General features: G+C 47.8%; 1 protein-coding gene across 4 annotated transcripts in view; it reads right to left on the bottom strand.

The window, feature by feature from the left end:
* OSBPL10 (oxysterol binding protein like 10) overlaps window positions 1-13,092 on the bottom strand; it is a 285,389-nt gene that overhangs the window by 18,057 nt on the left and 254,240 nt on the right. For all 4 annotated transcript variants that reach the window (XM_023620803.2, XM_023620804.2, XM_023620805.2 and 1 more), the window contains one exon: window positions 2,394-2,871. In XM_023620803.2, the coding sequence (XP_023476571.1) occupies window positions 2,394-2,871 (478 nt within the window). The remainder of the gene's footprint in view (window positions 1-2,393; window positions 2,872-13,092) is intronic.

Below are 13,092 nucleotides of genomic sequence, written 5' to 3'. Positions count from 1 at the left end.
AGCGCAGGGTCAGTTGGCTGAATACTGAGCCTGTGGGCATGGAAGACCCCCATGAAGGCCCGCCATGGAAGATGGGCTCATCTCTGGGTGTTCTGGAGTTGCCGTCTTATCTCTGCATGGAAGATGAGCATGTCCGAGGGTAAACCGACAGCCCAGACACAGAACAGGGAAGGGGAACTCAGGAGAGGTTTTTTCCTCAACAGTACAAGGCATTCAAACAATAAACAAGGAAAAGTTGTCTATATTTAGTTTCTCCAATTCCTGTCCTCCCATTCTCTCTTGAATCTATTTCAATCAGCTTTTCACTAGCACCACTCCACTGACAGCCCTTGTCAAGGTCACCAATAACCTGCACAGTCCAAACTCCAATGGTCAATTCTCAGTTCTTATCTTCCCAGAATTAATCAGCATCATCTGACGCAGTTGATCACTCCCTCCCCTCCTTGAAACCCTTTCTCCACTTGGCTCGCAGCAAACACATTCTCCCATTCCCTCTGGCCACTCCTCCTCAGTCTCATTGACTGTCTACTCCTCACCTTTGGGACATCTTAAAGCTGGAGGGCTGCAGGGATCAGTGCTCACTCAGCAATCTCATTAGTCCTCAGGTCTTAAATTACACGTTTTTACCTCCCCCCAGAACTCCAGCCTGTACATGCAATTGTCTACTCAAGCTTGAATGCTAAACCATAACACAACCTCACTGAGCTCCTATACTCTCCCTCCAAACTAGTGTTCCCTCCCCAGCCCTCAGTGTTCCGCATCTCAGTTAATGCTATTCCATCCTTCTGGTTGCACAGCTCAAAAGCCTTGGCGTGTCCTTTCTCTCATACCCCACATCCAATCCAGAGGCAAACCCTCTTGGCTTTCTCTACTTCAGAATACATCCAGACCCTCACCACATTTTACCGCCTCCACCACTTCCATCCTGGTCCAAGCCACCATCATCTCTTCCTGGATTATTATAATAATCTCCTAACTGGTCTCCTTGCTTCCACCTTGACCCCTCTTGTGGTCTATTTTCAACAAGCAGCTGGAACAATCTTGCTAACCTGTAACTCAGATCATGGTACTCTTCTGCTCAAAACCCTCAACAGCTACGCAGCTCACTCAGTGTAAAAGTCAAACACCCCTGGCATTGGCCCCTGAGGCCCTACATGATCTGGCCACAGTCACCTCTCTGTCCTCATCTTCACTCCCTGCCTCATTCACGCTGCTCCAGCCACACAGCTTTCTGCCTTTCACCAACATGCCAGGGACCACCCTGCCCCTGGGCCTCTGCCTTGTTCTTTCTTCCATATACACTCATCCCCTGATCAACAAGGCTTGTCCTTCATCACCTGCTTTGGGTCTTTGCTCACATGTCACCTTCTCAGTGAGGCCTTCCTGCCACCATCCCATACTATGCTATCCTACAGTCCCACTGCCCTTTCCCACCACTCACAGGTCCCTTCCCTGCCTTATTTTTCTCCATAGCACTAACACCTTCCAACACAGCCAACATAATTTTATGTCCCCAGTGGAACAGAAGCTTCATGAGGACAGAATTTTTGGTCTGTTTTGTTCATACACATATCCATAGCTCCTAAGACACTGTCTGCCATCCAGTAGGTGCTCAATAAAAACGTGCTCAGTGAATGAAAGGAGTTTTTATCTCATGGGGTTTGGAAGGGCTTCCAAGCAGCCACATACTCCTTGGAACTGAAAGTCAAACTTTGTGGTGGATTTTTTTTTCTGGGAAGAGAGTCTATACCCTTAAAGTCTCAAAGGAATTTGTGACTCAAAAGAAGTTGAAGAACCACTAATACAGATGCTTGAATTTAACAAGGATTATTATGGGTTTCTTCAAACAATGAATAAACTTCATTCACAGCTATTTGCTGAAACAAGAACGTGTAATCCACGCATGGTGTGATCACACTGTGTTCCTGCTTCAGAATCTCTAGCACAGAGTCCTGAGACTTGCCTTGGGAATTTTTATGAGCAGATTTTGAATAGGCAGCACTATTATCCTCATTGTCTGTGAGCCAGAACACCAGTGAGAATACATAAAAAATATGTTTTCACAGATTTGGAGCCAACTGTAATATTCACGCAAAGCTGAAAGACTAAGTACACATAAGGCAGCTCACCCACATGCAGGGCATGTGAAGATCCAGGGCACAGCCAGTTAGGCAAAAGCTGCATCCCACCGAGTCCAACACCTTGGCCCCATTGGGAAATTACCAGAACTTGGTCCCAAAATAACAAAAACCATCCCTCTCTCCCACTCCCCCTCAATTCTAAAACGAAATACAAAGAAAGAACTCTACCCACAAAAATCATCGATCGTCTACCAGGTATACAAACGTCACTGTATAACAGCCAAACTCCATCATATGTATGACGTGGCTTACCTTCCCCTATCATAGAGACCCCCACGGACATGCCCATGAACTTGCTTTTGGTCCATACATGAGTGTTGACGCACAGTCTCTTCTCCTTGCACTCACAGTAGAAGCAGGAGATGGGCGGGTGATGGGATACTTGCTCAGCCACAAACCTTAGTTTGTAGCTTTTGGAAGGGTCATCGGTCATCGGGTGTTCATGACTGGCAGGAGAGTGGGGAGCAGTCCTCTTTGGCTTGACCCTGTCCTTGGGAACTTCCCAAGAGCAGTGAAATGTCTCGCCAATGATGGGGTTGTAGGGCTTCTTGGCCAAGGCCCCCTTGCGGCCCTCATGGAAGGCTGTGAGATAATACTCCACGAAGCAGATGACTCTCTCCTCTGGCGTGGCTCCAGCAGTGATGGCCAGCAGCAGGTCTGGGTGCGCCATGAAGTCCGCATACATCTCCAGCAAGGATCGCTTCTCCAGAATAAACGTGGGGAGCACCACCTGCGTTCGGAAGGAGACAAAGGCAGACAGGAAGCCCTGTGATCACATGAAAAAGCTGAAAAGGAGAAGATGACGGCTGGAACCACCGTCAAGCAGGTTCATAACGGCTGATGCTAGGGAACGGTTTCTTTTGATTTGTCCACAAATGACAAATCAGGGGAAACAATATCAAAGAAATTGGAAGTGGCTGTGGTGGTGGCATCAACGCCAACCCTGCTTCATGGACAAGACTGTTCTGAGCAATTTTCTTGTCTGCTCATCTGTGCTAAAACAACAGCCTTGTTTCTCTCCCCACTGCCATCACTCTTCTAACACACAGCTCTCTTTTACTCCCCTTTATACAGAGATACGAAGAAAACAGCTTGGAAGGCTTTTTTGTATTCTTCCTGACATCAGGCACAACCAAGGGGATGCTCAGTGTGTTCCCACAAACACGGGTCCTGGGGTTTGTTGGTGCCGCATCAAAGGGGGTCCAGGTAGACCAGGATCCACCACCAACAAGCATCTATTTAAAGATCTCTGTTAAAAGAGAAGCATATAAACCCCAACTTGATCAAGGCAGGAGAGCAGCGTCAAAAGAGCCCCTGGCCCAGGTATCTAGGACGCAAGGCCAATTGGCAGGCAAATGTGCACAGAGCTGTCACGGAGAAGAAGAGCCATTTGTGGAGGTTGCTCACCAAGGTTGGGCCAGAAGAAATGAGCAGAGGTTACAAAGAGGCGGGCTGGCACTTAATACAGAATCTTCTGGTAAGTAGACTGGCATAAGGGCTACCCTTAGGTTTATTATTGGCCCTATTACTGAAGATAAGTAGAAAGCTGGATGGTTCCATCACGGGTGAGACAAAGAGACTCCTTGTTGATCCAAAGTGGATCCAGGTGGTCACTCAGGTGCCATACAACCCCAAATGCCTACAACCCAATGATTAAATCATTCAATGCGAATGAAGAAGATTCTGGAACAGGGCTGGAAAGCAGGTAACTCATTACCATCCTTGAGATCTGAAGGAGAGAGAGCCTTTTTCTCACTGCCCTGGAGTGATCGTAAAATGACTGTTCTTGGTTACTATTATTCCACCCACTTAGCGGCAAGACCCAGCTCGCTCTGACCTGGAGCATCTCACATTGCTCCTCCTCATCGGGCGTCACAGGATGTTGATGCTGGAAGGCTCGCCTTGCCCTGCTGGCTCCTCGGCACCCTCTGAGTGAGGGCAGAGGAGCCCCACACCAGTGCCAGCTGACCAAGGTCATGCAGCTGGTTTACATTCCCTCCTTACAGACCACGTCTGTCCTTCCTTCACATAGTTCTTAACTCCCATGAAAACATTTGCAAGGGGGTACATTGCTGACTGTGACCAGCACACAGCTTACAGATCTGTAACCCTGCCTCCACTGCAGCCTGCCAAGACCCTTCCTTGCAAAGGATGCAGATTCAGTGGGAGAGAGATGTCCTGAGAGGAAGGACAGACAAACAGGCAGACATGAGGTCAGCAAAACACAGAGATTTCAAAAGAAACTAGAGAAAGCCCAGGCCACTGGAGAAGTGACATTGGTTATCTTTAATGCTTTTCTATCTTTCATTTAAAACTATGTCAGGGGAAAATCTACCTGTGTTAAGTAAAAAAGCAGCCAGATGTGAAATTGAACACGTAACACAATCCAAGTATCATAAAAAGACCCCAAATGTTAACACATGTCTCTTGGTGATAGAATTGAGTGATTTTTACTTTTTTTTTCCTGAGTATCTTTCTGCTTTGCTTTTATAATATACTAGAAGATTATTTAAAACAAGACTATGCAAATTAATGGAGATGTCCTGATTTTCTTTCAGCCACAACTTGACAAAATTAAGAATCCAGCTGCCCAAGGATCTGAGCTGGCCAGGAAAAGCACATCCTGACTCAGGATGGCCTTCAGATGCTACTGTTACTACTTTCTATGTCTTTCTGTGGGGACAGGTCACATTCAACAGCCATCACTGTGCTCTCTGGGTTCTGCCCTTCCAGTGAGGGTAATGGGCCAGGCCGCTGTGTTCTCCCCAGGGCCTCTACCATGCGGGTGGCCAATGGCAGAGTAAAGAACGAGAGCCAAAGACCCGCAAACATTGCCCCTCTTCTCTCCCCCGCAGCCACTGCAGGGTTCCCCTGGGAACTCCCCAGACAGGCTGTGCAGGTTGAGGACTGTGGATTTAAGCAGCCTTGGAGACCCCCCCCCAGTGAGGCAAAATCAATTAAAAAGGAAAAGCTGCCACAAACGTCCACATCTCCAGACAATCCCCAAATGATTTCCTGCACTCTCCATTCCCAGGGGCCAGCCGGGGGCCCTCTGATCAGGAGGCAAGCCAGGGGAGGTGGCGGACAGAATTACACGGAGGGTGGTCAACCTGATAGAACTCCAAGTGAAAATGATTCCAGGACCCTGACTTGCATCCTTGCCCCTCCTTGTGGAAGTGGAGCTTCTCCGGCAACATCTGCACCTCTGGACAACAAGAATTCTCAGGTTTGTACCCAAGATTAAAATTACCAGGAAGGAACCAGCTACAATATTTACTCTCTCGTTATGTACTTTTCAAAAGGGCAAGGATTTAAGGTATTTCCCCTAATGTGCTCAGCATTTCTGAACTCAGAAGCTGAAGGATTAAAACAAAATAAATAGGAAAAAGCATCCACTCAGAACCCTAAATCACTGAACATCAGAACCAAAAGGGACCTTCAAGCTGATGGCGTTCAAGGCCCCGGTCTCACAGGTGAGGGGACAGAGATGGGGAGGATGGAGGGAAGGCACCATACCTACACCTAGAAGCAGGCAGAGCACCTCAGGGCTCCCAACTGCCACCCCAGACTTCTTTCCATCGCCCCGATACATCGTGATTATCTGCTTCGGGCCAATGAGAACAGTTTCCTTCCATCGGCAGACTAGGGAGGTGAGAGTTCACTGGACATAAGAACTGGGACGCTAGACCACCCCATCCACTGTCCTGATTAGTAAATGAGGGCAGGAGGTGGCCCAGGGAAAAGGGTGGGACATGAGCTCCACCTTCTAGTCCATCCTACTCTTCCCAGGATGACAACGCAATCCACCATTCCAGAAACTGTCATTAATATTACAGACAGTGGGGAGACCATTGGCAATAAGAAAGGACACACAGAGCAACCCCCTCTGGAAAGGTACAGCTATAGCTCCTAACTGGCCTTCCAACTTTCTGTCATGTCCCCCTTTCTTTCTTTTCCACACTACAGCCAGAGTCATCTTTCTAAAATCTCTAAAGGAGTAAATAAAGTCCAACCTGTCTCCCCCCTTTCTTCTAGTCTCACATTCTCCCTCCCTTTGTGCCCCCAGCCCTCCCCTGACAAGCACTCCCACACACACACATTCCCTCCTGATTCCTTTCCGGGCCTGCTCTCCTGCCTTGTCTAAATGATAAACATCTTTCAGCTCAAGGGTTACCTCCTCTGTGACAGCTTTTTCTGACAGCTCCTGCTCCCCAAACCAAACCCACAACCCCCTCCTTCACAGCCTCACTGCACCCCACACATATCTCCATCAGAGCCTCCACAATGTGCTGTTTGCTCTTATTAATGCTACAAAGAGCATTATTGGGAGAAATTGGGGAAATTTTACTACAGGCCATATATGAAATACTATTGCATCAATGTTGAATTTCCCGTGTGCAGACGTCTTGTGTGGGAGAATGTCCTTGTTGTTAGGAGATGCTCACGGATGGATGTAGGGGAGACCTGTCATGTCTGTAACATACTCTGAAATGGTTCACAAGAAATAACCATATGCATATTGACACGTGTATATGTGGGGATGCAGAGGGAGGGAATGAGAGAGAGATGGAAGAGACAGTGGGGAAGGAGAGAGAGTAGGAAAGAGGAAAGAAGGGAGAAGAAAGGCAAAGTGGCAAAATGTTAACAATCGGCCAATAAAGGAGAAAAATATATGGGAGTTCATTGTACTGTTCTTGCAACTCCACTGTAGACTGGAAAATGTACAAAATAAAAAGTTGGAGGAAAAAGGAAAAAGGCTCTTCTAGGGATCCAATACCTGAGAACTCAGCAGTTTTCAAAGACAACCCTCCCCAAATTGCAGACTCAGAGAATGTGGTCTCACAGCCAACAGCAAGCCCAACCCACTAGGTAGGCATTCTGCACTTGAAAATGATGCTGTGGCTTTGTCAGAGCTGGAGGAAGTAGAATGCTGGGAGAGATGGAGAAGGGGTTGGGACTGGAGTAACTATTTTCTCTTTCATCTCTTTTGGTGTTTGTGCACAATATCAGATTGATGGCTTTCAAAACCAGCACCTGAACACTCTGGGCAAGATGGCATACTTTTCATGAAAGTAGATTTCTCTCTCATACGATCTCCCTTCTTTTTGTTTGGTGCCTTTGGAAATAAGTCACTTAATCATCTGTTCCTTGGGCGGTGGACACTGGAGACATAGAGCCAAGAAGTGGTGAGTACTAATGGGCTGTCTGCCTCCAATGGAGAGGAGAGTGATGGCCCAGCTGTTCAGACTGAAGGCATCCAAATGGCTGAAACCACTACTGCAGACCTACTGAGCCATCAGTCAGGGCTGCCTCTTCTCCCATTAACGTAATTAAGACAGTGAACTACTCTGGGGAAAGGGAAAAAAAAAGATCTGCACTCAGGACTCAGAGAACTATTAATTACATTTAAAGTTGCATCAATCTAGAAGTAAATAACTAACCTTCATGTTGGGCTCTTAGAACTCTGAAATAATTGACTGCCCATTGAGAAAGTCAAAGGGCCCCCCGAAAGAGTGAGAAAGTCAAAGTTCCCCCAACAGGGAACACAGCAGACCTCCGCAAGGGAAGGCTGCGAGCAGGTGCAACTTTCTCCAAAGAAACAGCAGTTAACTTAACAACCTTGAGAATGCTCTGTCCCTAGACTGGCAAACCTGCCCAGCACAAGCAAGGAAGCGAGGGGGGCCAAGACCACCCGCCAAGACCGATCCCTATAATCCTTTAAGGAAACCACGGGAGAGACACAAAACCCAATCTTACAAAATAAAGGGTAGGTAATTCACACTGTCAAAGGTTTCTTTCCTTAGCCCACAGGATGTTTCCCTGGGTTTCCTTAAAGTGCCAGCTCCCTTCATCCCCATCTCACGGTGCCTGGAACATCACAAAAGCATTCACTAAAACTTCTGTTGTATGCAAAGAGTTTGAAATAAAATTTTACTTTTTCCAAGACGATATTTACTACATAAAGAGAGTTACATCTGTTGAAATCAACCCCCGTGATCCCTCAAGAGTTCCGGACCTCGGCCTGCACAGGGGAATCAGGAGTGGCGAGCCAAGGTTCCTCTCTTGGCAGCTACAACCAAGTGTACTTGGGCAAGTGCATCTCTTCGAGACTCACTTCTCCCACAATAAAATGAGGTCAATAAGAATGCCAACCTCCTAGGTTTCTTGATAAGTATTAAATGAGAGTGTAAAATTAGCCCAGTGCCTACCTAGCACCTGGTAAATGCTCGTTCTGCTGGTGGCGGTTACAATCAGGGATCAGCACCCTTATCTGGAGATCAGGGGAAGACAAGGACAACAGATCAGACAGCAACTTGTCACATAATATTTCAGTGACAAAGCTGAAGACTAAAAGCAAGTCTCCTAATGACCACAGAAGCCCCTGGGACCACCTCTGATGCTGCCATAAATAATCAATTATTTGAGAAAAAGAAAAATAATTGTATAAAACAAGAAAAGTATGGTAAGAATGTATGATGTTTCACACATAAACCAGCCACAGTGCTTCGCCAAGCCAGGTGGCAGTCAAGCCAGACACAGTGCTTCGGGCTTCACATTACCTGGTTCAATCCTCTCAATAGCCTGTGAGCAGGTGTGACTATTCCATTTCACCAATGAGAACACTAAAGCCCCGAAGGGTTTTGCAATGTACGGATAGCTAATTAAGTAGAGAGTTGCCATGTGACCAACTCTGCTTGGTCAAGGCCTATGCTGGATCCCCCACTGTCCCCAGAGGGCCTGAAGACTCACCATCACTCCTTGGAACTCTTTCTGGAAGAGCAGGACTGAGGAACTCCTTCCATTAGCATAGGAAGGGAGGATGCAGATGACACACGTTGCCCCCTCAAGACACAGATTTACCAAGACCAGCTTAGGGAAGCCAGGTTACTACTGTGTCCTCTAGTAAAGGGCAAACATTTCAGGAGTGGGAGCAGGCTCTGCCCCACAGCATGTTACAATAATAAAATTTGGAGAGAGCTGCTGAAGGCATCAGGAAAGGGAAGTGGAAGCAATCCCTGAATATCCACAGCTCTGCCTGGGGGTAAACTCTGGGCCTTCCGACCCTTTCCATAAAATGGTCCCCATTATAAGAAGGAGCTTAAGCACAGGAAAGTTAATCTTTGCATATTGTGATTGACTCTGGAAATGCATCAAAGGAAAAAAGCTGTATGTATGCCCAAGATGTCCACTATATCATTATAGTATCAAGAAGCCAAAGAGAGACAACATGACCAGTTATACTACTACTGGTGAGGAAGCATATGACAATGCAACATTTGCTGGACTGTTCGACATCCACTAGAGTGGACACAGGTAGTGATAATGGTCTCTTCCTTAGTCCTGGTGGTGAGCCCATGGATGTTTGTTGTAGTGTGGTTCTCTTTATAACAGGTCAACAAACTACAACCACGTACCAAACCTCCATGTGGTTTTACAAATAGTTCTATTGGAACAATTTAAACAATTCTTTAAGAATCATGGAAACTTACCAATGACCTCAGCAAGCTTCTCTTTCAAAGTATGAATCTTGTCTAACATAGCCTGGACTGAGGGGATATGCAGTGGTATCTTCAGGGTCAGGGACCTCGCCGGCCGAGGAGAACCCCATCCACTAGGCCTTGCACTCGTTTTCATCACCATCTGCATCCCCAAAACTCCTACCTAACTCTACGGAATCGGCTGTGCCTTCTGGAAGCCTCAAAATCCACTGTTCTAGAAGATCTCTCCCTGACCTGAATCTGTAAAATTGGAGTTTAGGTTAAATCTCCTGAGGAATCCATACACGTTACAAACAGGCACACCTGGGCCTTGTTGGTGCCCGTAACTACCATCCTCCATTAATCTCAGTTTCAAGCATCCCACTGTCCACCCATCACCCCTCGATGTCCAGCTCACTCTGTCTCCACCCTAGCCCCAATAAGACCTACAGTCTGTTGACCCTGTACTGTCTACTCCCCCTTGTAGCCCCATTTCCCTCCATATCCAGTGTGGAGGCCATGGCCCCACCTTACACTTACTCCCTTTGATCTGCTCCCAGTGACTCTGCCACTCTCTCCCTCTGGGATACTAACCAAGCAAACCTCAACGCTGGTTTAATCCAGCTCCTCACGTTCTCCATGCCTCAACCTGGCAGCCCCACTTTCCTGGAGCAAAAGAGATAACACGCTGACTGGTCTCACTTCAAATTCCTGACCCAGAAACCCAAGTGGCCCCCTGGTGGTGCCAGGCAATCCGCCCACTTCTTCTTCCCCTCCCTGAGACAACTACTCCTTGCCTGTTGTTTCCTCCCTCCTCAAACCTCTAACAACCCTTTTCTCTTTATCACTCTCAGCTGATCACTTTGCTTCTTTTTTCACTGGGAAAATCGAGGCAGGCCACAGGGAATGAGCACATGACAATGACAATAGCAAACACTTACACAGCACTTACTCCGTGCCAGGCACTCCCTGAGTCCTCCGCACACACTGCTGTACGTACAGGTGGAGCAACCCCATGGGAAGGTACAATTGTCCCTGTTTCACACAGGAGAAAGAGGCAGGCGGAGGCTAGGTAACTCAGCTAGGACGCCACCCAGGCCGTCTGGCTCAGAGCCACCGGCTTAACCCGCTCTCCTGCAATCTCCTGGTGCCCGCCCCCCTCCGCTCTGCCTGCCCTCCTGCTACAAAGGACAGACCGTCCTATCTAAAGGCGACCCCTCCACCTGCACTGGGTCTCACGGCCTCTCACTGCTCAAGCTCCTACAGTCATCTCCTCCCGCGCTCCTAAGCACTCCCATCAGCATCCAACATCTTAAGAAATCAAACCTCTCTTAATTCCAGATCTTCCTCCAGCTGCCACCTAATTTTCTGCCCCCCTTTTATGTCAAAGCTCCTTGAACTGCCTTTAGTCCCTGTCACCACTTTTCTTCCCATTCTCCCTTGAATTCACTCCAATCAGACCTTGACAAAACCAAATGCAATGATCCAATTGTAGGCCCAATCTTTCTTGACACAGTGGATAACTCCTTTCTCCTTGAAACTCTCTCTTCATGTGGCTTCCATGACATCACACTCCACTAGTGTCCGTCCTACCTCACTGGCTGACTCTTCTCAGAAATCTCCTTTGCTGGACCCTTCTCATCTCTCCGACCTCTACATATTGGAGTATCCCAGGACTCAGTTCTTGGACTTCTTCCCCCACATCTCTACTACTCCCTAGAGGAGCTCATTCCCATCTCCTGGCTTTGAACACCCTCTCTATATACATTGTTTACTCTCAAAGTTGTACGTGACCCTCACGCATAAACCCCAGACTGCTATACCCAACTGCCGACACGTCCTCTCCACATGGATGCCTACTGACTGGATATCTGAGACCTAACAGACCCAGGATTGACTCTATGATATCCCCCACCATCTCCAACCTGCTCTTCCTGTAGTCTTCTCCTTCTCAGTAAAAGTGGTGGTAGTCTCTTGCACTGGTGCCCCCAACGAACTCTAGCTCCTGAAATTCACACCCTTGCATAGTCCCCTTCTCTTTCCTCTGGGCTGGACCTGTGACTTGCTTTAATCAATAGAGTGGAAGTGCCAGTTTGGGTCTAAGCCTTAAGAAGGCTTATCAGCTTCTACTTTTGCTCTCTTGGGAGCTTTGAGCTGCCATATAAGATATCTGGCTACCCAACCGGAGAGACCATGAGGGAAGGATACATGGAGAGAGAAAAGGCCTAGGACTCCACAAAAAGAGAGAGGCCCACTGTCCCAGCCAAGTCCAGTCCATAACCAACCCACCAGCTGAAGACAGGCACATGAGTGGCCACTGGCAAGACCAGCAGCAGAACTGCCCCGCTAAGCCCAGACCAAATTACATAACTGTGAGCAAATAAAATGGTCATTGTAAGCCACTACGTTTGGGATAATTTCTCAACAATAGATAAGTGAAACAAATAGCAGCTCTAATTTTTATTATTCTAGTTGCTCAGGTCAAAATCTTAGAGTCATTCCTTTTTTTTTGAGGAAGATTAGCCCTGAGCTAACATCTGCTGCCAATCCTCCTCTTTTTGCTGAGGAAGACTGGCCCTGAGCTAACATCTCTGCCCATCTTCCTCTACTTTATATGTGGGACGCCTACCACAGCATGGCTTGCCAAGCAGTGCTATGTCCACACCCGGGATCTGAACTGGCGAACCCCGGGCTGCCAAAGTGGAACGTGTGCACTTAACCACTGAGCCACCGGGCCGGCCCCTAGAGTCATTCTTTAATCCTCTTTCTCTCATACTCCACAGCCAATCATACGCAAACAGGATATTCATGTCCTGTTGGTTCTACCTTCTAAGTATGTCCAGGATCTGCCACTGCCACTCTGCTGTTATCTCTCACCTCCTCCTTGCTTCTACCCTTATGCCTGCTGCCTGCATCCCGCTCACCCCTGCCCCAGGTTACTGTCCACACAGCAGTCAAAATAATCCTTTAAAAATACAAGTAAGGCCATGCATTCCTTTGCTCAAAGCTCTCCAGTGGGGGCCAGGTCCGAGTGGTTAAGTTCTCACGCTCCAATTGGGCTGCCCAGGACTTTGCAGTTCAGATCCTGGGCACGGACCTAGCACCGCTCATCAGGGCATGCTGAGGCGGCATCCCACATAGCAGAACTGGAAGGACCTACGACTAGAATATACAACTATGTATTGAGGGGGTTTGGGGAGAAGAAGAAAAAAAGAAGAAGATTGGCAACAGATGTTAGCTCAGGACCAATCTTTAAAAAAAGATACAAAAACTCTCCAGTGGCCGCCTATATCACTTGGAATAACATTCCAAGTCCTTCCAACGTCCTACACCAGACCCTACGACCCAGCCCCTGCTACCTCACCAATTTAACTTCCTGCCAACTCTCCCAGTCAACTCTGATCCAGCCACACTGGCCTACCTCTCATCCTCAAAATGCCAAACAAGTCCAGCTTGGGCCTTTTTCACTCACT

Source organism: Equus caballus, chromosome 16 (assembly GCF_041296265.1).
Source record: "Equus caballus isolate H_3958 breed thoroughbred chromosome 16, TB-T2T, whole genome shotgun sequence".
Taxonomy (NCBI): domain Eukaryota; kingdom Metazoa; phylum Chordata; class Mammalia; order Perissodactyla; family Equidae; genus Equus; species Equus caballus.
This window is presented reverse-complemented; position numbering and strand designations above follow the sequence as displayed.